This window comes from Sorghum bicolor, chromosome 3 (genome assembly GCF_000003195.3).
Source record: "Sorghum bicolor cultivar BTx623 chromosome 3, Sorghum_bicolor_NCBIv3, whole genome shotgun sequence".
Lineage (NCBI taxonomy): Eukaryota > Viridiplantae > Streptophyta > Magnoliopsida > Poales > Poaceae > Sorghum > Sorghum bicolor.
In genome coordinates, this window is record NC_012872.2 from 61,880,216 (window position 1) to 61,907,730 (window position 27,515).

At 44.7% G+C, this 27,515-nt stretch overlaps 4 protein-coding genes across 5 annotated transcripts; 1 reads left to right on the forward strand and 3 right to left on the reverse strand.

The window, feature by feature from the left end:
* On the reverse strand, window positions 187–2,435 carry LOC8062129 (probable WRKY transcription factor 65). Its single transcript, XM_002458398.2, has 2 exons — window positions 1,476–2,435; window positions 187–1,303 (listed from the first exon to the last, which is right to left on the reverse strand). Exons 1-2 carry the CDS (start codon window positions 1,814–1,816, stop codon window positions 685–687), a joined length of 960 nt encoding a protein of 319 aa, XP_002458443.1. The 5' UTR covers window positions 1,817–2,435; the 3' UTR covers window positions 187–684.
* Window positions 5,783–7,998, forward strand: LOC8069833 (protein Mpv17). The gene is made up of 6 exons (XM_002456252.2): window positions 5,783–6,226; window positions 6,656–6,811; window positions 6,907–7,039; window positions 7,132–7,171; window positions 7,324–7,427; window positions 7,581–7,998. The coding sequence occupies exons 1-5, from the start codon at window positions 5,918–5,920 to the stop codon at window positions 7,409–7,411; spliced, it is 726 nt and encodes a 241-aa protein (XP_002456297.1). The 5' UTR covers window positions 5,783–5,917; the 3' UTR covers window positions 7,412–7,427; window positions 7,581–7,998.
* Window positions 9,537–15,668, reverse strand: LOC8062130 (protein STICHEL-like 3). 2 transcript variants are annotated; one of them, XM_021457601.1, is made up of 7 exons: window positions 13,707–15,668; window positions 13,055–13,274; window positions 12,470–12,931; window positions 11,583–11,828; window positions 11,174–11,483; window positions 10,833–10,890; window positions 9,537–9,899 (listed from the first exon to the last, which is right to left on the reverse strand). In XM_021457601.1, the coding sequence occupies exons 1-7, from the start codon at window positions 15,444–15,446 to the stop codon at window positions 9,807–9,809; spliced, it is 3,129 nt and encodes a 1,042-aa protein (XP_021313276.1). In that variant the 5' UTR covers window positions 15,447–15,668; the 3' UTR covers window positions 9,537–9,806. The 2 variants fall into 2 exon arrangements, with proteins under 2 accessions (XP_021313276.1, XP_002458444.2); XM_002458399.2 differs by having other exon boundaries at window positions 11,174–11,828.
* On the reverse strand, window positions 21,859–25,431 carry LOC8069834 (ubiquitin domain-containing protein 1). The gene is made up of 4 exons (XM_002458400.2): window positions 25,209–25,431; window positions 23,331–23,453; window positions 22,127–22,246; window positions 21,859–22,044 (listed from the first exon to the last, which is right to left on the reverse strand). Exons 1-4 carry the CDS (start codon window positions 25,240–25,242, stop codon window positions 21,980–21,982), a joined length of 342 nt encoding a protein of 113 aa, XP_002458445.1. The 5' UTR covers window positions 25,243–25,431; the 3' UTR covers window positions 21,859–21,979.

A 27,515-nucleotide genomic window follows, 5' to 3' on the forward strand; every position in this document is an offset into this window, starting at 1 on the left:
CAACTTGATCTTTTTTTTTTCTGCGACTTCAAATCAACTCGATCTGTGCAACTGCAAAAATGCCTTAACTTTGTTCTTCTACTACGTGCTACCGTTTCCGTGTACTGTAGAATATATAAACAACCAATCAAAGAAGGATGAAGGAAAAGCTACGGGACAACTGGGAAGAGAACACGCAGCCAAAACTCAAAAGTAGATAGATTAAGAGGAGCTCAAATGAGTTTATCTGGTTCTATTGGAGTCTGTGTCCGGCCTGTACCACATGTCAGTGACCTAGCTAGAAAACGTTGGTTTGATTGTTTGAGCTTCTCTCTGTCTGGCTCTCGTGCTCTTGCACAGAAAACAAAATGCTTCAACCAAACCATTGACAAGAAAAGATCTGTGTGTCCTTTTCAAACCCCTCATGCCAGCCAGCCCACCGAATCAACTCTATGCAAATGTAAAATGCCTCAAGTTTTTATATGTGCTACCGTGTCTGTGTCTGTGTATAAACATCCAATCAGAGAAGGATGAAAGAAAAAGGCTACGTGATGACAAGAGGGAAGAGAACAACAAGCCAAAAGTAGATAGATCAAGGAGCTCTACATGAGTTTATCTGGTTTTTATTGGAGTCCGGCCAGCCTGCCCCACATGTCAGGCCACCAGGCCTGCGGCTGTGCTCTCCGCCGGCCGGCTGCTCGACCTTCACTTCACCCCGCCGGCCACCGAAAGCCCGTCGCCGGCGTGCCGCCGGAACACCATGGCGCACTCGGGCAGCTCGCCGAGACCCGCGAACATGGCGTCCTCCTCGCCGCCTCCTTCCCCGTAGTCGAACAGCCCGCCGACGTCGCCGACGAACTCGTCGGGGAGGGGCGCGGCGGGCGGGGCGGCGGCGGCGCCGAAGAACATCGCCCCGTACAGCATCTCGTCCGCGGCCTCGACGTCCGAGGGCGACGCCGAGGAGGTGACGGACACGCCGTCGTAGAGCCACCTGAACTCGTCGCGCACCTCGACGGACGCCGCGCCGCCGACCTCGGTCCCGGCTGCAGCAGCAGCAGGCGCGCCGGCACCGCAAACCGTGGCAGCAGCGACGTCGTAGCTTCCGGATGACGGGGACTCCGCCGCCGGCTCCGGCGGGACTGGCTGCCGCTGGACCGCCTTTGGCTTCGAGGCCTGCTGGCGGTTCTGTTGCGCCCTCGCCACGGCGTCGGAGTGGCTGTGCTCGAACGAGTAGGTGACGATCACCTTGTCCGGCTCGGCCCGGCTCCGCTCCACCTGCTTCCTCGCCGGGCACCCCTTGGAGCTGCTGCACCTGTAGTAAGCCCTGCCCCGCCGCACCCCAAAAACCAAATGAAATCCAGATCAGCAAAACTACTCGACAAAAATCTAGACTAATAATACGTGATGCGTCCACAAGAACTCGAAGCACACGGGGCGGCCATGTAACCATGGATGCATGATTGATTACGATTGCTTCTAGTACGTGTGGTGTGTACCTCGGAAAAGGCGAGCCCTTGATGGGCTTCTGGCCGTACTTCCGCCACGCCCACGAGTCCGTGGGCGTGTTGCCCTCGCCGACGCCCTTAGGCCGAGGCCCGCTGACGTCTGCCAGCGGCACGGTCACCACCCGCTTGTTCGCCGACCGCCTCCTCCCGCTCCCGGCAGCAGCAGCAGCAGCAGCTGGCGACGTCGTCGACGGTGGCGCAGGCGACACCGGCGGCGACCCTGGGCAATCAGCCGACGACGAGACGGCACCAGCAGCACCAGGCTTGCTCTCGCCGCCGGACACCGTCGGCGGTGACGCCGCCGCCGCGCCGTCGCTCCACTCGGCGTCCATTTGAGAAGAAAGCGCGCCCGCGGCGTTGTCGATCGGAAACAGCAGACAAGACAACGGGCGGGGCGCGGCAGGTTTGCCGGAGCAGTTCTTGGCCTGATCCGAATGAATCCGATGTCACCAGCTGCCCCGAGGCAGGCGCATCCCCGCGGGATATAAAAGAAGGCAACAACACGGCGCGCGGTGCGGTGTGGAAGTGAGCTAGCTAAACTAGCTACCACGAGGCTCTGCGTCTACGTACGTCGCGGTGACCGACGGTGTCGCGACGTCCTGGGTTCGTGCGGTGTGAGTGTGATTGGCCGGCGGGGAGGACGTGGGGTTTTGTGGGCGCGCACGCTGGCTGAGCTGAGCTAGGCTTGGAGACGGCGGGCGGGGCGCGAAGTTAAACAAAGAGGAGAGACAGCCAGACAAGCTGCTTGAGACGACGAGCGCGAGCGTGCGACGGCGACGTCTCCCCAACTATCCCATCCCCATGTCCATCCATGTCCGTCTCTTGATGATCCATCATCGTCCCTCATCTGTCAGCGGTTGCTTTGCTTATTCCTTGGATGGATCGGGAATTAATTAACGTACGCATATGTATTATGCATTGGAGTGGTTGGTGCGTAGTAACAGCAGACGAGCGTGCGTGGTTTCGAACCGAGGAGGAAGAAATCAGCAGCAGCTTCGGTTCGCCGTCATGCCCACGCGCTGCAACAGTGACTGTAACTGAGACGTGCATGGCAGTGGCAGCTCATTTCGGAGCCGGAGGCCGGAGCCCGGCAGATCCCATCATCCCACGCGTTTCTATCGAGGGTTACACATTGACAACTACATGCGCCGGAATTCTTTTGCCGCCTACTCCTATAAAAGAATCTAGATTTCTAGAGGCGTGTGATATTTCGGCAGATGCGTCAAGCTAGGAGACAGGAGTAAGGTCGTGGTAATTCAGGACAGGACTTGTCGTTATCCCCATTGCTTGGGGAAGAAACAACAATAACTTGGCTACCAGCCAGCAGTACCATTTCTTGAGAATTTTACAAGTCGATTACTTCCTCTATAGAAGAGTCTAGATATGATATGATATTCTGGCCTGGGTCAGATTAACCTTTGGGGATGCTGGGAACTGAAGGCCGAATGCCCGAATCCCATTCCCAGGACGGCAGGACGTCATGTCAGACATATTCCTTAGCAGCTTCGTGTTTGACAGATCCAATAAATCCAACCGCAGCCATCATCATCACCCAATGGTGAAACGGCCTTGCATAAATTCTTGCATGGAAATAGACATCACGCGTTCCATGCATCCACCGCAACACGAAACCATCCTTTTTTTTTTACGAATTCTTTTATCATTGTCTGACGGGATTATTCAATCGTTAATCTGTTCAGTTATGGCATCACAATCCTTCTCGGCTGCTGAATTTCTTTATTCTTTGGATGTTGTCATCGATCCTGAGAGTCCTGATGACTTGTTCAACCGAGGCCTCAATCATGAGGTGGCAGCGGCATCACTCCCATATAAAACTCCATCCTGTTTGACAAAAAGCTCAACCACCGGTTAGTTTTCTGGGGATCTCGGGGTGTAGTGCAACATCATGGACTGCTGCTCAAAACTTCCCAAGCATCGGGTGGGAACGCGGGAACAGCTGGTGTTTTGAAATAGAAAAAGGAAACGTACAGAAAATGATTGTGGCATATATATGTTAAGCTGGTCACCAGCAGAATGCAGCGTGGATGTGAGCATATGTCTGCATGAATAGTTTTAACAGTTCCATCAGCGCAATCTGGGGCTGTTTGATCCATACATTCTCAACTACTCAAGCCCTCCCTCAAAGTGGAGGGCATCATGCATGGGACACAATGGTCTACTAGTTTATGTCTGAACTATTTGCTTCGCTCTATGAACTACTATGAGATTTAGTTCATCTATCTAGTATCTAGAATGAGCACACAAAATTGAAGCCTCGCCTCAGTCATTGAAACTTGGAAGTGATACAAGATTGCCTTACCTCAGCCAGTGAAGCTTTAGTATTTACACGTTAATGGAAAGAATAAATCGTCCGCCTTGCTTTCACATCTGTAGTCTATGGACTATATTTATCATATTTTTAAGATGAAACTATGGGCCTGTTTGGTACAGCAGAGCATCTCCAAGAGTTTGCTAAATGGAGTTGCCATCCTAAAAATTTGGCAAAAGAGGCAAAAAACCAACTCCAACAATTTGCTAAAAGGACTTGCCAATTCCCGACACTTGCCATCCTTTTGTTCCGCGCGAACAAGTATTCGCGGCGCGGAGGCCGTCGCAAACGCCGCGCGCGCCCCTCGACTCCACTTCGCGCGCCCTCGTGAAATTTCCCGGACTGTTCCCGCGCCGTCGCCGAGCATATATGCGAGGGAATTTTCGTTTCGTTCTTCACCTCCCCGACTGGAACTGAAGCGCCTCCGCGTTCGTCTCGGCCGCGACCAGGATCTCCTCCGGCTGGGCAAGATCCCCGCGACCAGGTGCGCAACTGCGTCGCGAGGAGGTCTCCTCCGCCGGCTGCCGTGATCAGGTATGTTTGATGTCCATGCCCTGTCCATCTCCATCCCTTGCCAATCTCTCAATCTCCGCCATGCCGCAATCAGAGTTCTGCACGTGTACATCTTTCTGATCCATCGTAGTGTCGCTGATCCATGCCCGACGATCAGGGCGTGATCCATCGTAGTAGGAGAACTGCTGATCCAGATTATATCATCGCGTACATTTTGATCAGGTATATATATCCGCCGTCGAGTATATTTCTGATCGATGGATATTTCAGTTCATCTTCCTGATCGAGTATATATTTCAGTACCGTGTGTACGTCTTGGTGATGTTGATTCTATATCGTGTTCATCTTGCCATCGTGTTCATCTAGACATGATTCCTGATTGAGCAGTGTTTGGGTGAGAGATGATTTAATTAAAATAAATATTCAATTGGTGAACCTACTTAAATATGAATGTTCGATCAGGTCAGTATAACAAACATACACGATCAGCAACCTATCGACGCGAATACATGAAGATGGTCGGGCGACGAACCTGATCGGAGCGATCTTCTCGTCTACGGAAGCCGACGAGATGAACAGCCTTGGCGTATACGTACTGTGGCCGGCGACGATCACGTACGAAGGGCGGCGCCCAGGCCGCGATGCGTCGTCGCGCGGAAGGGGGTGCGGGGGATCGACGGTAGTTGGGTTTAGGTACAAGTGGGCCCTAGATTTTGTAATTTGGTAACTCAAAATAGCAAACTATTGGAGATGACATAAAATTTCATTTGCCATCTATTTTAGCAACTTGCCAAAACTCAAGATTTGGCAAGCCAAATTTTGCCAATTGTTGGAGATGCTCTCACAACAGCTTCATGAACTGTTGTGAGCTGTTTTTTTGCCAAACACTTATTTCCAAAACAGCTTTATGGATGAAGCTGTTTTTCTCCTCCTCTCACAAAGACATAAGTTGGATGAAGCTGGAAAAAAGTAGCTTATTGCAGCTTCTCCCTCATTTCTCTCTCTCAACTATGCATGAAGTAGTTGTTGGTGAAGCTATTTTGCCAAACGCTTTCTCCAAAACAGCTCAGCTTCATCTATAAAGTCACTCATGAAGCTATTTTCTAAAAAAACAGCTTTACTAGTGAAGTTGAGCTGTGTCAAACAAGGCCTATATTGATCATCTAATTCAGAGGTAGTCTTTTTTTTTCCCTTAAAAGTCTAGAGGCAGCATGCAGTGCAGCGAGCCTACTGGGGCCATTTGTACCATAGTCATTTGTTCCGTGGGGACTGGGGAGACCGTGCAAATGTAAGCAGCCCATCCAACTTGGGCCGTGAGTACAAGGTTGTGGGTGTATTCTCAGAGATGCTAAGGGCCGTCTTGAAGCCTACAAAAAAAAAGGCCGTTTGATGGTCATGAGAGGAGCCCAGCATTGCACTGATTATGTCGCGGCCCATCGGCAGGGACACTGACCCCCGGAGGATTCGGAGCCTTTCGACAGTATCGGAGCCTCCCCTCCTCAAGCGCAGCAGCTCCGCGCTCTGCCTCAGCCTTCGATTCGAGCGGTCAGTACTCAGCACCCTCTCCCGCCGCCGCCGCCGCGGCGCCAACATGAAGGCCATAGGGAACGGCGGGGAGTGGTGGTGGAACCTCCCGTCTCTCCGCCGCAAGTCCGACTCCCGCCGCCGCGGCCGCCGCAACACGGACCCCCGCGGCCGCCGCCGCGGTCCCCCACGGGAGCCGCTCTCGTCGTCCTCCTCCTCCTCGGAGTCCATCGAGCAGGGCCGCGGCTGGCCCATCGAATTCCCCTTCAGGCAGGCTGTCACGGCGGCCTCTCTCACCTTCACCGGCGACACCATCGCGCAAGTCCGCAGCCGCATCGTCGACCGCCGAAGATGCTGTGCCGATTCCGACACTAAGGTCACCCATCCCCTTTGTCATGCACCTTATGCCTTGAATGTATTTTTTAATACTCCATTCGTTCCAAACGTTATTGCTTTTACTCCTATAATTTGGAATGGAGGGAGTAGAAAGCATGAAAGCAACTTAAATCCATATAGATTTTAGTTTTTTAAATCCATGTAGATTTTGGTTTTGTATGACTGTATCTTGAGACCATAGCAGATGCCACCTCAACGCAATTCCGCTTCAGTATTTTTTACCTTCAATGCAGATTAAACTGTAATGCTCAAGCATGTGCTTTGTGCAGTGCTTGTGTGATCCAACACTACCAAATCAAATTTTTGGATAGTATATATGGTGCTGGCATTGTCGCATTGGGCATTCTAATGAATGCTTGTGCAGCACATCATATTGTGATTCTGATATCTATCGAGGTGCTTGTTTCAGGAACTCATACCAGACATATTGCTGAACCATGATTGGATTCGTGCACTTCGTATGGCTTCCTATGGATTTCTTCTTTATGGTCCAGGTTCATACGCATGGTATCAGCTCCTTGATCGGTGCATGCCCAAGCAGACGTTTGTAAATTTGTCTGCTAAGGTACGCTTCGCTCCTCCATTCTAGCCTAACGTGCTGAGTTATTTAAGCTTTTTAATGCAAAACATCCTTTTTCTTATAACTATTTGTCATTTCAGGTCATCTTGAACCAGATCGTGCTTGGTCCTTGTGTTATTGCTGTAATTTTTGCTTGGAACAACTTGTGGTTGGGGAAACTTTCAGAACTCCCAGCCAAATATCAAAATGATGCCCTTCCTACGCTTCTATATGGTAATCCCTCTGCCTGAATGTATTATATCTGAGCAACTTTAACACAAATAACTGATACTATTATATGTTTCACTTTGTTATGGATATCACAGGGTTTAAGTTTTGGATTCCTGTATCAATTGTCAACTTTTGGTATGGATACTTGGCTTGTCATTTTTCATATTCATCTCAGATGTTTCTAATTATGGATATGGTTGAATAAATTGGGTGCCTTTTTAATGTCTGCTTAACCCATTAGTGGAATGCAACTGGTTTTTATGCTAGTTTTTTTATGTGCGTACCAGGGTGATTCCTTTGCCTGCTCGTGTCGCCTTCATGTCCTCTTGTTCCATTTTTTGGAACTTTTATCTGTCGACCACGATGAGCAAATGAAACCTCCAGTTGTCAGGTTGGTCTTTACCAACTCAATCTTCTACCTGTAAACTTCTGTTGCTTCGGTTTACATTTTCAATTAGTGAACAACTTGCCTGATAGTACCTCACTTGTTGACGCTCATCTAAACATATTTCTTTGGTCACCTGTTGTGGATCATTTCATGCAGAGCTGCCTACCTATCTGGAACTTTCCGCTGAACAATCTGACATGGACCCTGATACTCATACTCTGATAGGGGTGCAAAATTTATGAAATTTTGCTCAGGTTGGATGGATTCGCTAAACAGAGGAGCATCTGAATGAGTTAGTTCATCAGGCACAACAGTGTTGTAAGGTCTGTCCTTGGACAGTCCTAGTGGTGTAGTGACATTAAACTGTGAGGCCTTACTCAGATGTTGTTGACCATAAGGTCAATGGAGGGTGTGCGGTTTTGTCTAATCGTGAATGGAGCATTTGGCTCCAATTTGACTTCGAAAATGGAGTTGAGTTTGTTACGTGGGATGTGTATTGTGCTATTGTATTAGCAAACTTATCGGTTTCCCTGACCAGACCAACTATCATGGAATCAAAGACAGTTGAACTGAATTCACCTCCTGCATGATTAGAAGTGCATCTGTTTCCATGTCGCTCCTGATCCCTAACCACACAACCCCACCCGCCAACATGAAGCCCTCCTAATCTTTCTAGCCATGGAAGAGAGGGAGGCCGGGAGGGGTACTGGACGTTGAAGATGACATGAGCCCCTTTACTCTTTTCCTCTAGATCCACCTGTCTGCCCCTGCCAGCCAGAATGTGTACCGGAGCAAAGAGCTAAAAGGATCCATCAGAATTTTAGGGTATGTTTGGTTCAAGCTGCATGACATCACGCTTCAAATGTGGTGAAGAATTTCAGCCCCAGACCTTAGGCGCGCTTCTTGTTTGGTTGGTGACCAGAACATGCCACAGCTTGCCATATAGCTCAACGTGCCTAAACTTGATTAGTGTGTGATTTATAACCAGACTTGTGGCGAGACATAGATGATTAGGCATCCTACAGTTTATTTTTTGTGCCAAAGATAACTAAAATTTTACATCGTTTTTGTTGGTCGAACTTTTGGCAAGGCTAGAAGTTCATCGGCATGTTCTGATTGCAAACCAAACACCAGCCTAAGAATGTAAGACGAGGTTTGGTGTGCCGAATATCTGGTCGCCGAGCAAACCACCAGCCTCCCTATGCATTGCTTGTTTTATACTAGCCGTTCCCTATTCCTTCAGAACTCAGAAGTAGTCTCCAACAATTTGTCAATTGAGCTTGATAAACTTAAAAAGAAGACCCACAACCAATAACCAAATCAACTAATCTGCTGGATAGCAAGTTGACAAATATGGGCGCGCGGTGCTGCTGGATGGCAAGTTGCCAAAAGATGACAACCCATTTACCAAACTGTTGGAGTAGCTATTTTCTAGTTTTGCCAAATAAATAAGAAATAGCAAGTTCATTGAGATTAACGGAGGGAGGCCGCTAAACTGGCTTATATAGAGTTTTACCAAACTGCTGGAGATGCTCATTTCATCCCACGTGACAGAACTTTAACAAGGCTTTCTATTTGCAAGGCCACTAAATTCTTGATCACTGTACCTGCTAACATGGAATCCACGAGCTTACTACGTACTTGGGTTAGCTGACCCAAGAGAGCCATATTTCTCTCACTTTCGGGACCGTTCAAACCACCATATTTTAAAACCTGAAGTATTTATTGTTTGTTTAATTAAAAAATATAAAATCATCTTCGAAACCACATCAAACCAGGGCAGAGAGGTAAGTGGTTTTGAGAGTTCGAGGATAAAATGTCTTATTTTAAAGTTAGAATGCCTTCGAACTCAGAATCTCAAATCCCACATGGACACTCATTAACTAAGGCCCAAGAAAGAATGGAAGAAGATACATTGGTACTTGGTCAAACCCTATCTGTCACCTTCAAATTGTTTTAAAGAGGGAAAAAATTCTGAGTTCCTCCCCCCCCCCCTTCGAATTACACCATATAACTGACGCTGTAGTGGAAAGTTTGATAAAATACAGCCTACTCATGCGATTTTTTTTTTCGAGATCGGAACTTCACCCGTATTTAATCATGCCATTAAAATGTTCAGTGTCCATGTACCAAAGACATTTATTAGAGACTTCCGAATACAAAGGTTTTATTCTGGTCTGCCTATAAAAAATACAGAGCATTTTGACAGAAGAATTTGCTATGCCACTTCTATCATCGTTTTTTACATGTCAAGAAATATACAGAATAGAGAGAGTGAGAGAAAAGGATCTACAAACTGATACGGCTACAGCCTACAAGGTACAGACAGAATAATTATGAATGCTAAGTTAACAGGTTGTAAAATCTACAGTTCAAATTCTTCTATCTTGGAGATTTGGTCGAAATGCATCTTCCACACAATATGAGCCTTGACATGGCACGTGACCTTCGATTCCTGACCTTAATTGAAGAGAGCTGCAGGGAAATAATTGGATCAGCCGGAGAAGGTTAAATCATCAAGCTCAATTCTATTGAAAGCCATGCAGGATCCAAATGCTCTGTTTCAATTGGCCAGAAATTCAGGCTCACCCTTCCCGTCACAAAATACTGTTTTGGACAGCACCATGCTCTCCGGAACATGATTTTGACTACTAATGCTATCCTGACATACCTATAAAACCTAGTAAGATTATACTATCACGAAAGCGCTCTGAACTCTGCAACCACACAAATCCGCGAAAAGCTATTATAATCTTGACCACAATTTTCACAAATAACATCTATAAAATTGCCATAACCAGAGGAGTATAAATAAACAGATGCTAATATTCACTTTACACTCTGCAGTCATATCAATGAGATGTAAAGTCCCGCAAAGATGGCAGAAGTCAATTTAGCATGCATGCAAGATGACACCAGATCTCTTCTGTTCAGAATCAAGAGTCCCAGAATGTTCATCTCCCTTGGCACTTGGTTATTCTGTTAAGAGGCATGGTTGTATGGTACTTTTCTACTGAAACAAATTCGTGACATGATACGATCTATTTCTATTTCTTTAAGGAGTCATTTTGACATGAGAAATGACCGAATTAAGGATAGCTACCAAATCCACATACATGTTCAAATGAAAGGAGACTATGGAACTATCCACTATCCAGACTTTAAGTACCATCCAGTGAAAATACATGATTAACCATGATCTGTTCGATACGTCCACAATATTTTCCAGACAAGTTTCTTTTTTAGAATATATATGCAAATGAATTGTCTCGAATTTTGAAACCAATCCGAGTCCCAGATGAAAATAGCTGATAGAAGCTAAAATGAAAGTTTGCACTGAAAGAACCAGTAACACTGAATCATTGGGGTATCCACAGATTATGATAAAATACAAATATGAAATATTACCTTCCGGCGAGTCCTTGAAGTTCTCCAACAAAGTAGACTCGATTTAGGCTCCAACTTCCTGCGCACAAATACTTCCCCAGTGAGAAACATGCAATACAAATGCACAACCTCAATTGGCAAATGAGTCAACATGTCTGGTACAATGGTATTGGTATCGAGTATTGACTCCTACATGTTTAATGGTCCTTGTGGTTTCAAGAAAATTATTATGAGACCGTGGATGTTGGTAGAACTTTTTTCATACAAGACTTATTTTATTTCTTATGTGAAAACACAAACACACAAACATGAGTTCTTATATAAAAGTTTGACTGAATTGATTGCAGGATAATAACACTTACAAATTCTCTTGCTCTAGCTTTTCGGCAATCGATATAGCTTTTCGTCTAGACCAGCCTCCTCGTTGAGAACAAGCTTCTGCCCTCCCGATAACATGAGCAAGAGATACCTTTCCTTTTACTATGCTGTTCTGTCGACGCTGTCTGTTCCCATCTCTTACTTTTCGATTAGTCACGCTATCTTGGTTCGGTGAAGACGAAGCTTCTTCCTCCCATACATTCTCCTTTCTTCTTTCATTTATGTCAAGAACACCATTATTTGTTTGAGCATGCCAATGCATGTGAGAAGGTCCAACTTCAATTATTTCACCTTCTGTTAATATGTGGGGATCAGATTGCATCCATCTAGTCTTACTAGAGTTAGCTCCCTTCACAACACTATCCTTTTTAAGCCTCGTAATTAGATTCTCACCTCCAGAAGATAGTGGACTATGTTTAGTAAAGGATCTCCTCAGAGTCGCATTGGAGGAGTCATACTCAGGGTAAGGAAACATTGATGGAGCATGACTTGTTTTGGCATCATTCTTTGATTCATATCGGATTTCAAGTATTATAGCAGCACGAAGAACAGACTCAAATGCCTGCAGAATTTGAGCTCTATAGTTTTCGGCTTTGGACTTATTGATACGTGAGCTAAATATTAATTGCACTGTTGGTGCTGTTGGAAGAAAAGAAGCTGATGTTAGAAAATGATCTGCTAGAAAGACAATCTAGCAATACTTCACATCAAGTACTCAAGTGAAAGACCACATAAAGTTATACGGATTGAGTTTGAGAACACCAATTAACCACTATCAGAGGCATTGCAGCTTATAGAATATATGTGCAAGACAACAACAGTAAAAAGTTAAAACAGTACAAATAGAATTAGATGAGCTTAGCTAGCTACATGCTCCTACATTGCTACTTTCTTCCACACACTTTGACTTCAGCAGTAAAGTTACAATGTTTGTATTCCTACACTCAAAAGGATGCCATCAACTCAGTGATAGATATCCGATACTTTGTTCAGAGCAAATGCTGTCATCAGTGAGCTGAGATAAAAGCAAGAGTACTGCATCTAACTTCAGAAAAAAATCCAAGAGTTACTACAAATGTACCACAGACAAAAGCAAGCAAAAACTTAGTTGAAATGCCTTTTTATACTGTTTCCAGAATATTTCAAAACGAGCTTTTCCTCTGTCTTAAGCACCGAATCTTTTTTTGGCAAATATTAAGCACTGAATTACGGAAAACTTATTCTTGGACAAATTGCGATGATTGCAAAAATTGATATGGATGACAGATTGAGAACCTTACCTGTACCTAGGCTGACAGAGTTTAGCCTTGCCTCTTTAGCCATCATTTTTCTCAATGAATCTGATTGGATACTCTCAAGCACAGCTTGCCAGATCATTTCATTTTCTGCTTTTCTGTGTTTAGCTCCCTCATTTGCTCTGACAGAACTGGTTGACAACACATGACCATTTTCTGTGTGTTCAACAGTTCTCCTTTCACCATAAGACGTGCCTGCCACATTACCTTTATGCTCAACTGCTGAGGTCCTCCCTATAACCCTATCAGGAAATGAGCCAACCAGCACACCATGGTTTAAACTTGTACTAGTTGATGAACTAGGCAACAGGTATTGTTTATCAGGAGCAAGCTGAAGCAGAGCAGCTGTAAGCCAGGTTGCCTTGTCACTAGAAACCCTCAACTGCTTTTCAGCTTCAGATAGTGTTTTCAAGGCCTGGCGTAGTTTTTCCATATCTTCTTTTGACACTGGAATTCATGCCAAAAGAAAAGAAACTAGATTATGCCAATGCAGAATTTTACCTAAGAGAACAGTGACGCTGGAAGACAACACATATTTTGAATATACTGTGGTTAATGAACATTGCTTACAGGTAGGACGTTTGAAGAACTTTCTCCTGGGCCTTTCTCGAGTAAATGCATATGAACCAGCAAGAATATCAGTAATTATTGTGGCAAGCTGAGACATCAGTGCTAAAGGCTCAACACCAGTTTCTGTGATGTCTCGTAGTGTCTTCACTGTGTTCACCGTGTCGGCAGATAGTGCTAAATCAAGCAAATCAACCAGTTTATCATCAGACACCAGACCAACCTGCAAAACAAACGGGGAACTAATATTTTACTGTTGTGTCAGAGTAGACCGGATGATGAAGAGAACTAAATGAAAACAGAGTTACGATCTCTGTTACAGGGATATAAAATCAGTTACTGCCTTAGTTCAGCACAGAAATAAGAATAAATCAGTAAGATAGTAGCGCTTACAATTTGCATCTGTCTATATTTTATACGACGATTGAATACTGGAATACATTGGGAAACAAATTTGCACACTGCTACAGAAAATCAGGCACCTGAGATATCGTAGAAGTGTCTATTTAATTATATGACATGTTTCAGCGCACTAGAGTTATCAAGATCTTGACTGTAAAATTCTCCCAAAATTTATATTCAGCCATAGAAATTGCAGACCAACATGGGCAAAAAAAAACAGAGATGACACTGTAATGCTTGTGAGATATCTTACCAATTCTTGGACAAGAGACAAGGAAATCCTTTGTCCCAGCAAACTGAGTTGATCAAGAGTCATCTCGGCATCCCTCAAAGATCCATCGGAACGGGATGCAATTAGCTTCAGTGCATCTTTATCAACATCTAGACTCTCACTGGTGCAAATCCACTGCAATGTATTGACAATGTCGGACTCCCTCAGCTTTGGGAAAAAGAACTTCTGGCATCTCGACAGGATGATATGAGGAAGTTCAAGGTTTGGACTGACAAGGATAAACACAACACGACGGGGCGCCCGGTCCACAACTTTAGAGATAGCACTCCAAGTGTCAGGTGGCAGCGTATCGCAGTCATCAAATATAAACACCCTGTAGTGTGATGGTGCTGGTGAAAGCATCACATTATCGAGGACGTCCACAATGCCATCCATGTCGATGTTGCCAACAGGCCCAATCTCCATCAGGCTCCTGCTCTTGCCAAGATTGTGAGCGATGCACGACGTGCACGAGTCACAGGGCCTAGGATGCTCAGAGGAGAGGCAATTGAGCGCCTTGGCGAAGACACGCGCGCACGAAGTCTTGCCCGTGCCGTGCGGCCCATAGAACACATACACCAACCCAATCTTCCTCCTCAGGATGGCGTTGGACAGCGCCTGCACCACCAAGCTCTGCCCAACAACGTCTTTGAACGTCTTCGGTGCGAACTTCTGTGTCAGGCTACGGTGACGCCCACGGCCATGCTGCGAGGCGTGTGACTTCTGCCCTGACTGAGACTCAGACAGCAGGTCGGAGTCCATCTCGCTGGTCTGGTTAGAGAAAATACCAAGCTCTCCAGAGTAGCTTCCAGAGATGGCGCCAATGCGGTTGCGAGCACCGGAGGTGGCAGCCTCAACCAGCAGGGGCAGCGCGTCCGAGTCCGAACTGGTCGACGAGGCCAGCCTCTCGGACTTAACAGGGAAAAGGGGACGCGAGGCATTGACGCGGCCACCTGAGGCGGCGGCTTCTTCAGACTTTCGCCCCGCCGCCGACTTGGAGTCGGAGAGGCCGCACGAAAGGCTGCGGCCGGCCATGTCGAGGATAGACTTGCCGCGGTGGTGCAGACGCGACCAGTTCCACGGAATGCCACAGACGTTGCGCGAGTCCTGCGGCAATTGCTGCTGCATCTCCTCCCCGCCATCGTCGTCGTCGTCGCCATGGAAGAGGTATCTGTTGCCGCAGACGGCCTCCTGGGAGCTGGAGTTGACGGAGAGCTTGGCCGCGCGGTCCGGAGGCTTACTGACAGCGGTGGCGCGGCGGCCGGCCCGGCGTTTGAACCGGCGGGGCGGGCGTCGGCCGGGTTTCGGGTGGGGGTGGGGGTTCTCGGCGAGCTGGTCCAGGAGCGTCTTGAGCGCCCCGGCGCTGCTGCGGCGGGACTTGGCGCTGGCGGCGGGGAGATCGACGTCGTCGTCGTCCTCGGTGTCGGCGTCGGCGTCGGGGTCGGCCGCCACCCTGGACGACGACTCGACGGAGCGGCGCGTGGACGGGTCCCGGAGCGATCGCGAGCGCTGGAGCGCGAGGAGGTCGCGCATCAGCGACGCGGACGCCACGGACGCCGGGCTCCGCCTCCGGCCCGACGACGACGCGCCTCCCGCTCCCCCGTGACCGTGCGCGTGCCCGTGGTGGTGGCGGAGGTGGATGCAGTTGGTGAGGTGCGCGTGGCCGCGGAGGTGGCCCCCCGCACCCCCGCCCCCCGCCGCGGCACGGTCGGGCGCCGGCATTGCGGGGCGGCACCACGGCTCGTGTCTGTCTTCCCCAGTACCCACCCACTGCCTTGCCCTTACTGAGGCGGAGGGCCGCTAGGCCATTTGAGGCCGGCCCTGCGAGGGCCGTGTGTGTGATTATGGCGGTGTGGTTCGGAGATTTCGCCTTTTTCGTTGGATCCTGGAGGGTTTCACGGGAAGAGCGACGGAGGTAGGGGGAGGGCCGAGGCCGAGGGCGGGCGGGCGGGCGGGTCAGTTGGGTGTGTGTGTGTGTGACGGGGTGGGTGGCGAGTGGCCTCGCGCTCGTGCCGGGTGTGGGAGCGGGCGGTGCTTTCGGAGCTCGCGCCCGCGGCGTCGGGGGGCAGCCGGGCAGGGGACGGGACTTCGGAAGCCAGAGCACGGCACGAGGCCACGAGGGCAATGGGCCCCGGGGTCCGCGCGTCTGCGGCGGGACCGCGGGAGTGGCGGCACGGCGCTACGGGAACCCGGCAGAGCCCACAGCTATGCCCTACAGTATGCCCCGTCCCGGTCGGCGTAACAAGCAGGCTGGGGCCGGGAGCGTCTCAGGCCTTGTTCACTTTGGAAAAAAATTTAGTTTTTGACTACCATAGTACTTTTGTTTGTTTGTGAAAAATATTGTCCAATCATAGACTAACTAGACTCAAAAAATTCATCTCACGAATTACAGGTAAACTGTGTAATTAGTATTTATTTTTGTCTACATTTAGAGCCTGTTTGGTTCCCCTTGCTAAATTTTAACTAGCTAAAATTATTTTAGCTACTCTTGAGTGACTAATGGAACTAAACTATTTTAACTCATTTTAGTCAATGTGTTTGGAACTTTAGCTACTAAAGTGACTAAAGTTTAACTATCTAAAATTTAATTAGGGAAACCAAACAGACTTTTAATATTTCATGCATGTGTCACAAGATTTGATGTGACAAAAAATCTTGAAATTTTTTTGGTAACTAAACAAGGCCTCACTGTTTCGCTTGCTGTTGGAGTGCAGTTGTCGCGTCGCCCCAGCAACACCGTTGATAAGACGCGGCAGAATGTGCCGTGGGCCGTGGCCTTTGGCTGCGGTCTACCGTCCGCGGACTCCAATATCCGGAGCAGACTATCCCCGCGGTACTCCACAGTCCGGCAAGTCCTCCTAGCGTCTGTTTTCCACCTTTGATGATTAGCTCCGGCGCCTACCCGGGTTGATGACGTGCCGGATACTGGGATACACGTGAGGCGCGGCACGGTTCGCGTGCTCAAAGCAGGCACCCCTCGCCTGTAAAAGGAAAGTGCGCGTACCGGACGGGTGGTGTACGCCGTCGGCTGTCGCCTCCCTGTGTCCGTCGGTGCACTGCTGCTACCAACGTCTAGCGCGGCCGGCAGGCTACATGTCCTCCGCCCGTCGAGTGAGGGGTTGGTGAGTAATTACGCTGAGTCTGACTGGGTGCACAGTGCACTGGCCAATGATTTGGTAGTGCTTGTGTTTGTGTTTGCTAGGGCCGTATTTAGTTTAGAAAGGAAAAAAATTCGCGACACAGTAGCACTTTCGTTTATTTATGGTAATTATTGTCTAACTATGAACTAACTAGATTTAAAAGATTTGCCTAGTAAATTTTAATCAAACTGTGCAATTAATTTTTATTTTCGTGTATATTTAATGCTCCATGCATGCATCTGAATATTCGACGTGACAGAAAATCTTAAAAAATTTTTAGGTTTTTAGATGAAAGTAAACAAGGCCTAGGTAATTGCTTAGCCCGGTGGGTAACTACGGTCTACGGCTAGGGCAGGGGAATAAAGAACGAGGGAGGGGTCAGTGGCACGACTAAGGAGGCGATGATCCTTCCAACAAATACTCGCGATTTTTTTTTAGTGTAACTAAATGAATAAACTAAATAAAAATAAAAGAAAAAATTGTTAGTTTATTATAAATTAGACTATAGAAGAACCGTGGATATCTATTTGGAGCACTGGCCTCGTCCTTAGGTAGGACGCGCTGCTCGTGGTCTGGTCGTTTCCGTGAACGGCTACTATAAGGTCTTGTTTAGTTAAAAAAAAATCAAAAACTTTTTAAAATTTCTAGTCACATCAAACCTTACGGTGCATATATAGAGCATTAAATATAAATAAACAGATGACTAATTACATATTTTATCTATAATTTATAAGACAGAATTACTAAATATAGATAAAAATATTACGATGTCAAAATCCAAAAGAGAAAATAAATTTTTGGATCCAAACAAGGCCCTCGCAGGAGATAGCGCCGGTGCCTGTACAGTACAGTGCTGCGCGCCCGTCCTCCCCGACGGCGCACAGCCACACACCGAGTGAACGGCGTCGAGCTCGCGGCGGCGGCCCATGGGCGATGCTCGAAACTGGAATCATTACTCCAGACTCTGTTGCAGCATCTGTCAAATGGAGACGGGCGGGTCGATTCAGGAATCCTGCCGGTACTGCGCATGGCAAGGAGGCGCTGAAAGCGAGGAGGCCCATGCGCCGCCTTCCAGCGCGCTGTCAGGCCTTGTTTACTTCACCCTAAAATCCAAAATTTTTTTAAAATTCCCTATCACATCGAATCTTGCGGCACATGCATGAAATATTAAATATATACAAAAATAAAAACTAATCACACAGTTTGACTGTAAATCGTGAGATGAATCTTTTGAGTCTAGTTAGTCTATGATTGGACAATATTTACCACAAACAAACGAAAGTGCTACAGTAGCGAAATCCAAAAAATTTTCACATCTAAACAAGGCCTCAGAATCTAAGCTCTCGGGCCTTGTTTAGTTCTGAAAATTGAAAAGTTTTTGGTACTGTAGCACTTTCGTTTGTTTGTGATAAATATTAACTAATTATGGACTAACTAGAATCAAAAGATTCGTCTTGTGATTTTACAGCTAAATTGTGTAATTAGTTTTTATTTTTGTCTATATTTAATGTTTCATGCATGTGCCATAAAATTCGATGTGACGGAGAATCTTAAAAACTTTTTGGTTTTTAGAGTGAACTAAAGAAGGCCTCGGTTGACAGGCAGCCATAGAACGCGAGAAAGGGCAGGTACAACTGGTAGTTCCATTTTCGAATGGCCTGCGCCTTGTTCCAAAAAAAGATTATAGAAAGTTTTAGATTTTTTATCACCTCAAATCTTAAGCGTATACACGAAGTATTAAATATATATAAAAATAATAATTAATTATACAATTTGTTTGTAATTTGCGAGATAAATCTTTTTAGCCTATTTAATCTATAATTGAACAAAAATTGTCAAATATAAATGAAAATATTATAGTATTCATTTTGCAAAAAAAAATTGAAACTAAAACAAGGCCCTGCTCAAATTGCCTAGTATTCTTAGAACGTCGTCAGTCGTCTATTTCTGTTTTTAATTAGGATCGTTTGAATACAGAAGTTTCACAAAAGTCATATCAATTTATATAAAAAAAATCAATACATTCATTTCATTAAAATTATTTGTGCGTTCTAAAGGAGGCTTTAGGCTCTGTTTGGTTCACGCCGGTAAATTTTACTGCTTATTATATCGAATGTTTAAACGTATATATGAAATATTAAATATAGACTATTTATAAAACTAAAAACACAGCTAGAGAATAATTTATGAAACGAATGTTCTGAGTCTAATTAATCTATAAGTGAACACTAATTGTCAAATAAAACAAAAATATTATAGTACCCGTTAAACTTTATCACTTTAACCAAATCCTCTTTAATGGTGCACGGCATGCAGCAGCGAAGAAGGCTGCACGAATCTACGTCAGCTAACTCCTAATGTTTACAATGGACCTCCTCTGCAAACATGACTGTGGAGTAACGATGCTGACATTCACTCGTAGGTTGGTTTGTTTTTTTCGTTGAAAATGCATGCGTAGGTGTCATACTACTCATGTGCATACGCTTAAGTTCATTGTGCCGCCGAGCGCTGAACAATTAAGCTTTCCCTGACATATTTGATGATCAAAAGACTATAGAAGGGCGTGGATGAATCGAATCTAAACTTCTAGGTCACTCAACCCCCATGGCACACAATTTTTTTTCCCTACTATCAAATCCTAACCACCACCACCACAATTTAGTATGCTAAGCGAATCTCCTTTTTCCCAACAAGCTTTGCTAGAGGATAGACAGACAACTTGGTGTACTTTAGTTTAGTCTTTAGTGCACTAGCTAGCTGCATTTTCCATCACCAAACTGCTAGGAGCACATGTAGTTGCATCTAGTTGCACTGGCTGCGATGAAAAGTTGCGATTAAACACTTGTAATAGCTTCTACTAGGCCTTTTTTAGTTCTCAAAAAAATTTGCAAAATTTTTCAGATTTCCCGTCACATCGAATCTTTAGACACATGCATAAAGTATTAAATATAGACAAAAATAAAAACTAACTGCACAGTTTGGTCGAAATTGACGAGACGAATCTTTTGAGCCTAGTTAGTCTATGATTGAACAATATTTGTCAAATACAAACGAAAGAGCTACAGTGTCGATTTTGCAAAATATTTTGGAACTAAACAAGGCCTAGTAGCACTATAGTACTCCTACGGAGTTGTAGTACTAGCTTCTACTAATTGCACTATAGTACTCCCATCAGCATGTGGATAAGTTGTGGGCTAATCTCAGTTGCATAGAGTAGCCATAGCCGTCCGTAGGCAGAATCTTGCCTAACCCCGTCGCGGCATAAACTAGACAGTTGAGTTGAGCCGGGACTTGGGATTTGGGAACCAGAGCTCCAATCAAACAACGCTCGATGGCGGACTCCGCATCGTGTGTGCCGCCGCAACAAGCGCTTGCTTTGCTGCGCTTCTGACTTCTCCCATCTCCATGCACATGCATCTGGGCACTTGGGCTGTGGGCTCACGTCTCTGGCCCGGATAAAAAGTAGCTTTGCAGCCGCACGCTCGAGTTCACTCGCCAGCGCCAGAGGCTTTTTGTTCCTCCTGCATCGCCTTTTGCTCCTCGTTAGGCCTTGTTTACTTTCAAAAATTTTTGCAAAATAGAAATAATAGCATTTTCGTTTGTATTTGATAAATATTGTTCAATTATAGATTAACTAGGCTCAAAAGATTCGTCTAGTCAATTTCGACCAAACTGTGCAATTAGTTTTTATTTTCATATATATTTAATACTCCATGCATACGTCTAAATATTCGATGTGACGGGGAATCTGAAAAATTTTGCAAAATTTTTAGCGAACTCTGAACTCGATTTTGCACGTACTACCAGTACTCCACTGTTTTCCGGCAAGTGCAGCTGAACCATGAACTGACAAATGGAGCCGGAACAAGAGGGCCCTGGGACCGAAAGGAAATGCCGGGACAAGAGCACACGGGCCACAGGCGGGCAGCAAAATTTGAAATGGCCGTGTCAGGAGCCGCTGGGCATCTTTCGAGTACGAGTCGATTTTTGTCAATTGTGATTGTGAATACCAACGTGTTTATAATGCCCGTCATGGAATCTCTTGCTAGCAGCAGTATTAAACAAATGACTAATCCGTCAGACTCCTGATCTGATCTTGCTCAAATTTGTTATTGTCGAACTTCTCCAGATCTTTTGCCGCGGTCTTTGTAAATAAAAACGAAATAAAAGAAGCTTAACAAATCATAGAACTGCTCGATTTTAACGTGTAAAAAAAACTCCAGCTGAATCCGGATCTCAGATCTGGCAAACACGCAAAGGTCCCAGTCGCTCATCATCTGGCCTGTTTCCAGATCAAAGCCCGTGAATGAATCCAGCAGCAGCAATCATGAATGCCAGGTCCCAGCCTCCCAGGTGCATCCGTTGGCCTGACGCTGGGAAATCTTTGCATTAACAGAGAGTGAGAGAGACATGGCAAATCTGTCGGTACTCGGTACAAGTCATTCCAGCGAGAAGGACCAGATAATTGAGCCTCCCTAAGCATTGCACGGGCAGCAATTTCAGGGTAACAACAGACATTGAACGACAGTACTGGAGGTCAAGCAAAAGATCTGGTTAGGTGCAAAGGATCTATAACCAAAAACAGGTGATGGCTCAACCAAAAAACAGCAGAAAAATAGCCAGCACCAACTGACTGTCCTCTCCTCTAAAACTGTCAGCGCCCTTTAGCCTTTACAAATGCAGCATGTGATGCATGCAGCAATGCTAACCACTGCTGCTTTGAACTGGTAGTACACCACTTGAAGGCCAAAGCAAAGAAGATTGTTCTCAAACAAGGTTCAGTGAAAAGTGACCAATAATGAACATGATTGATAATTGGGGAAACCACAAAACTTCAAGTGTCCTATATATCCAGTTGACTAGCTGAGACAAGCAGTACCTATTATACACTGAGGTTTATGGTTAGCGCTTCTTTAAGGTATGACCTTATGAGAGTTCACCGCGCTACAATCCAGGACAAGGGACAACTGGACAATAAGTAGGAGAACAGCTCAAATCAGAATCTAGCACATCATAATCATAATATTATTGAAGTCCCAATCAAGGTCAACGTTGATGTCAGTGAACAAATGTGATTTACATAATTTACACTGGACCCCTTTTTATTTTATGAATTTAACCGTCCTTGATCAAATTTGTTGGCTCGCTTAGAACATACTTTGGAAGTTCATATTTCGCACCTGCAATATAGCGTACAAGGCGATTAATAATTTGAAAAAAAAACACCAGATTACACCAAACCATGATATGTATACAAAATACCTCTTTCATCATAGCAAAGTGTCATGTCAGAATTTGATATGATGATGCCAGCGCTATCCACTATGGTTTGTGCAAGCGCTAAATCAGAATCTGCAGCAGCTCTAAGTGCGTCCCAAATCTCTGGAAGAAATACAAAGTTAATTTTAGTGGGAAAAAAACACCGCAGCAATGTATTTAATTTTCTGTTATAACAGTAACAGAAATGGGGAGGAGCCTCGTTTCGTAAAAAATTGGATTGTATCTAGCGTGTTCAGTGTATGTGTCATCAGCTGAATATACATATTTATGTAAACAACATCATACATGATAGGATCCTTGATCCTACCGCGGCTGCGAAGAGCGTAGGGATAGGAGATTGGAGGTCGGGGGCGAGGTTAGCGGCGCTGGGGCGCCGTGACTTGAGCTGGGGAGCAGCGGCAGCTGCCCTAGGCGTACGTGAGGAGGAGGCACGAGGGAGCAGGGGGTCATGGTAGATGGCGCTTGAGGCCAGGCAAAAATATTTGCCTTGCTTAATTCATTCCAAATCTGTCCAGAGGTATTTATCCTCTCCTAACACAATCAATTAAGATCCTATTTTTAAGCAAACCAAGCAATATAATATCTAAAGGGAAAATCTGGGCCTTTAGCCCCCTGTGTGCCGGCGTGGCCTAGCCACTGGTGGGGGCCCGGCGCCTATAGGTGAGCCTTGTCATAACAATACACTTCAGTAAATTCATGACAGTTGCAAAGCATATACATGTTATATACCTTTTCTGCATAATAATAAAGTAAAATTACAAAACAGCACTACTTTAGAAGTATACTCATGACAAATTTGCACGGTGGTCACAAATTCAGAACCATCGGAAGCTGTTCGTTCCCTGGGTGGCATAGCAGATGTCAATTTCTACTCTTGTTACATGGTCAGCTATGAACTTATGGTACCTTTATATACATATTTCTTTTCCTTTTAAGACAACAGTTGATATGTCAAATTTAACACCAACTACAGGGGTGAACTGCCAAGACAGCAAAATGAACATTATTTTGGCGTGAATTCAAAGTATTGTGCTGCACACATTTTTTTTAGCAAAGCTCAGTCAAATCAGACTGGTCCATCATCTAATAAGGAGTGGTCCAACATGCAGTATAAATGCATCACAGATTCACTAATAAATGCCGACAGTAGAAAACTGAAGCAGCCATCAGTAAATATACAATGTACCTTTCTGTCCACCATAGTGAGGAGCAGTGTCCCAAAATTCATCACGCATCTGTCTGAGTTGTGCCGGCGTTATTGCTTGGGTGTGCTTCCAAGGCTTTGGTTTTTTCAACTTCTTACCATTATCTGAGACAAAGAGAAAGTGTTGAGCATTAATAAGTGAGTATATCAGCACAAATGCACAATGATCAACATTCTACCAAACTAATGCTACCAAGAAACATACAAGGGATGTGCACAAAACGAGGCCAAATATCATTCAACCTCCAAGCATTTTTTTGCGAGATTCAACCTCCAAGCATTAACATATGATAGATGTCATTTTTGCTCTTTCTAAACAAAGATCTGAGCATGCTGATGAAATACTTCTTCTATCCAAAAAATGATGATGAAATACTTGAATAGACCAGTTTAAAAACAAACCTATTGATTCCTCTAGTAAAAGGAAAGTGATGATTTGGATGCCGGCACAATACCTGATTTTCTTAAAACATTAGTTTCAATTGTAGTACATTTATAGAACATATAACTTATAGTATTATGCATTTTTTGTTGACAAATTTATAAATTATCATTATGGCATGCCAAGTCACTTTTTATAATAAAATGGTACCAACACGTTAAATGGTTGACCACATGCTTTCCAAAATACCACCATTTTTTGCTTGGGGGAGTAATAGAGAAATTCCACCCACCTAAGTATAGAACAGTTACAAATAAAGAGGAAACTAATAAATTTAGGTAAGAAACAAGATAAAATAAACCACCAGAATATTCGGTTTGATAACCTGCTACTAATTCTTCTTCTGCTTCTGGTAAATCAAAGGGTAATCTTGCACATTCTGCTTTACAATCCATAAATTCTTCACATGATGGTAGAAGATAAAAAATTTGTCTTCACCTAAACCTAACTCTCTAGATTTAAAAGTGATTTTCTTGAGGCATACAAAAATGTTAAAGCTTGATGAACCTTCTAAAGTAATCTGAACTAGTACAGTAAGGATGCATCAGACTAAAATCAATAAAAAAGAGTGAAGTCAAGTCCCTTGGTTCAACAGCGTGACTAGTGTTTATGAAACAAGGAAAGGGAACTGCACAGGCAACCAATCTACTATAGTCATCTTGCTCATATCTGATCTGCGCCTGATGGATAATGTAGGTGCAACCAAAACAATTATCTAACACAAAGCAAATTCTCTCAATCAATCAATGTTCCTCCTACAAATAGATTAAATTATAACTTCAATTTATCTCGCATATCACCGTATATTTGATTTTGCTGCCCTAAGGAAAGCAATTTTGCTTAACCAATGAAATGGCTTGCCCCAACAACAAGAATAAACCATCATCTCAGCTAGCCCTTCACACTGTACTACTGTCTCATCTTTAGTTCTGCTGGGCATGAGCAGAGCTGCAGAAGTGCATCTGTCATATGAAGAATAAACCGTCACTTCCGGTTACTTTCATGACAACCAGTCATATCTTTGTCTCCCCAACAACTGTATGACCTGCCTTTTGCCCAAAAGAGAACAGGTCCTCCCTTCAATTGAGGCAATAGTTACTAAGATCTTCTCCGTCCATCCGTTGGCCGTGAACTCCATCACAATTCACAAGAAGATGTACTCGGTACCGCCTTGGTGATGATCCTGGAGCTCAATTAACCATCGATAGCAGGTGTAGCTATTAGCTAATTCGAGTTACCAATCAGTACCCAGCTTATACAAGAACCAAGGACGCTAACAAACTAGCTACCCACTGTACTCTAAACTCGGTTCCACAACCGAATTACAGAAGATGCAACGGTCATCTAACACAAGATCCCAATCTGAACCATACAGAAAGCAACGGAGAAGAAACAGTAGACTAGGCTGGAGGATAGACCTTCAGGCTTTAGAGTGGATCCAGCGCATCCCATGGCGACGGCCGATCAGACGGTCATGGGCGACCACCCCTCCCCCTTCTAGAAGCTTCTGGACTCGGTGGCGCGGCCGCGGGCGTAGGGATGGGATGACTTGGGGAGCGACGTGCGAGAGAGCGGTGGAGAGCTGAAAAGCAGACGCGGAGCGGGGGGGGAGGGGGAGGGCGGTGGTGGACGGGACGGACGCATCGGTAGGTGGTCGCGCACGATGCTAGCCAACAAAAACCGGTGCGGGGCTTCGGCGGATACGCCGACGAACAAGGTGGTTTTTTTGTTCTCTTCGGCCCCTTTGATTTTTTATTTTCGGATGAAGTTGGGCCCGTTGTATGTATGGGCTGGCCCGGCCGAGCGTACTATACACAGTTCGTAGCCCAGAGTCGGGACTGGTGACACAAATGGGCTTACAATAATCCAAGCGTGTTTCAGCCCTTTCTTAAGTTCGATTCATTTTTAATTCGAAAAAGTCATTTTTATAACATTCTATTCATCGAAGTTCAATTTATCTCTGCAATTGAAAGCCGGAATTTTTTTAGTAGTTCCTTAAACTTTGAAACCGGTCGAAATTACTCTGTAGGCGGTCACATTAACTATTTTGTTCAACGTGGTGCCATGTCAGCTATCCTTTCTATGTTACGTCGGCTACAGAATGATAAATCACACTACATTTATAATTTAGGAGTCAAATGATTTTATCAAAAAAATATAGAAATATTTTGTCTCAAAATTATATAAATATATATTTTTTTTAAAAGTTGTGCAATAAAATACCCTAGAACCTGATTTAACCTTTGAAATATCACAGAAATTTTTTTTCAGCTCAAAAAATGATAACTGTTTTTGAGATTTTTTTTTTACTAAAACCTAGGTCTATATTATGGTTCCTAGCTTTAAGTTATTTTAATCTTATATATGGTCTCCTTTTCGTGTTAATTTGCTATCTTTGTTCCTTAGAGTTAGTACACGTTAGCAATTCATACAACATAGAAATTCAAGTGACTTGAAATGACAACACAATTATTATATAACCACCTCATCTTGATCCTACTTTAATATTTCACTTGTACAATCTCAAGAAACAAAAACATTATGTGAAAATAAAGGATATTTTTTTGCAATATGTAGTAGCTAGATTGTCCGTTTCCTGTCCAAACCAGAAAAGATTCCAATTTACCGAGTTATCACTTGTTTTTTTAAGAAACTGGAGGGGCCGTAGCCCCTACAGAGGTTTTATTGAACAACCAAGAGTTGACAAGCTTACAAGTTTAAGAATGGTAAAAATAGAAAGAGAGGTAAGGTGGGAGGGAGAGAGAGGTAGGTACAAGAAGAACAATGATAGTTTAGGAAAGAAAGAAAGAGACAAAAAAATGAACTAAATAGATCAAGGACGAGATAGTTACATAGTAACATTTGTATTGTCATTGAAGCCACCTAAACTCCTTTCGTAGTCTAGCTTGTCAATATAGACTCTGTTTGGCACATCTTCTCTCTCCCGCAGTTTTATTAACTGTTTGGAACCCTTTTTCTTAGCAAACCTTAAATTAGAGCAATTCCTCATAAAATCTGCTCTCACAACAGGTGGATATCGGATGGAGCTAAAAATATAAAAAACACACTAGCTTCTTTCCTAGCTCCCTCTCTCCTATCTAGTATGACAAGATGTTTACACGTTTTTCTAAACAGCTTCAACTCCATCAATGAGGAATTGTTTGTAACGCAACAAAAAAATTGTTCTTGCATTTTTCTTATAAAATTTAACTATAATTCTTGTGAATGCCTGTACGATCCCTTCGGAATCCTGCATGCATTCTAATAGGCTAAACTCGCTTGTGTAGCCGAGGCCAAAAGGAACTGCTCCACTAGTGAAGCAGAGTTGCAACAAATGTGACATAATTGTAACATATAATGAGAGCATCTACTAGTAAATAAACACCAAAAGGATATTACGTAACGGGTTATTTGATTATCTCGAACAACATTACCTAACATCTCAGAGGATATTTAATCTCCGTCCTCCCCTTACTTTGAAGCGTAAAAATTAAAATAATTCCAAGCTAGGCATTAGGAACATTAAGATAAAACACGGTTTTATGAAGAAAAAAACGGAGCTTATTTCATATTTTCCTGAATCAAAGCAGATTTTCTATGATTTTTCATAGATTAAGTCAATTCCAAAAATTTTAATTGCATAAATAGAAGATACTTCTTCACTTTTGAAAAATATTTTTTGCCTTTCCAAAATCTTATCCCTTCCTTCCTGAATTGTCTCGCTT

What these genes read in the sequence shown, in the direction of transcription:
- LOC8062129 (XM_002458398.2), bottom strand. Translation starts at nt 1,816, where the DNA reads ATGGACGCCGAGTGGAGCGACGGCGCGGCGGCGGCGTCACCGCCGACG. An exon ending in AAGGGCTCGCCTTTTCCGAG is followed by an intron (nt 1,304 to 1,475) that starts GTACACACCACA and finishes GCGGCGGGGCAG; the next exon opens with GGCTTACTACAGGTGCAGCA.
- LOC8069833 (XM_002456252.2), top strand. Translation starts at nt 5,918, where the DNA reads ATGAAGGCCATAGGGAACGGCGGGGAGTGGTGGTGGAACCTCCCGTCT. An exon ending in GTGCCGATTCCGACACTAAG is followed by an intron (nt 6,227 to 6,655) that starts GTCACCCATCCC and finishes TGCTTGTTTCAG; the next exon opens with GAACTCATACCAGACATATT. An exon ending in TTGTAAATTTGTCTGCTAAG is followed by an intron (nt 6,812 to 6,906) that starts GTACGCTTCGCT and finishes TTGTCATTTCAG; the next exon opens with GTCATCTTGAACCAGATCGT.
- LOC8062130 (XM_002458399.2), bottom strand. Translation starts at nt 15,446, where the DNA reads ATGCCGGCGCCCGACCGTGCCGCGGCGGGGGGCGGGGGTGCGGGGGGC. An exon ending in GTTCTTCAAACGTCCTACCT is followed by an intron (nt 12,932 to 13,054) that starts GTAAGCAATGTT and finishes CATGAATTCCAG; the next exon opens with TGTCAAAAGAAGATATGGAA. An exon ending in AAGCTAGAGCAAGAGAATTT is followed by an intron (nt 10,891 to 11,173) that starts GTAAGTGTTATT and finishes ATTTGTGCGCAG; the next exon opens with GAAGTTGGAGCCTAAATCGA.
- LOC8069834 (XM_002458400.2), bottom strand. Translation starts at nt 25,242, where the DNA reads ATGGGATGCGCTGGATCCACTCTAAAGCCTGAAG. An exon ending in ATCCACTCTAAAGCCTGAAG is followed by an intron (nt 23,454 to 25,208) that starts GTCTATCCTCCA and finishes TCTTTGTCTCAG; the next exon opens with ATAATGGTAAGAAGTTGAAA. An exon ending in ACTTTGCTATGATGAAAGAG is followed by an intron (nt 22,045 to 22,126) that starts GTATTTTGTATA and finishes GCTATATTGCAG; the next exon opens with GTGCGAAATATGAACTTCCA.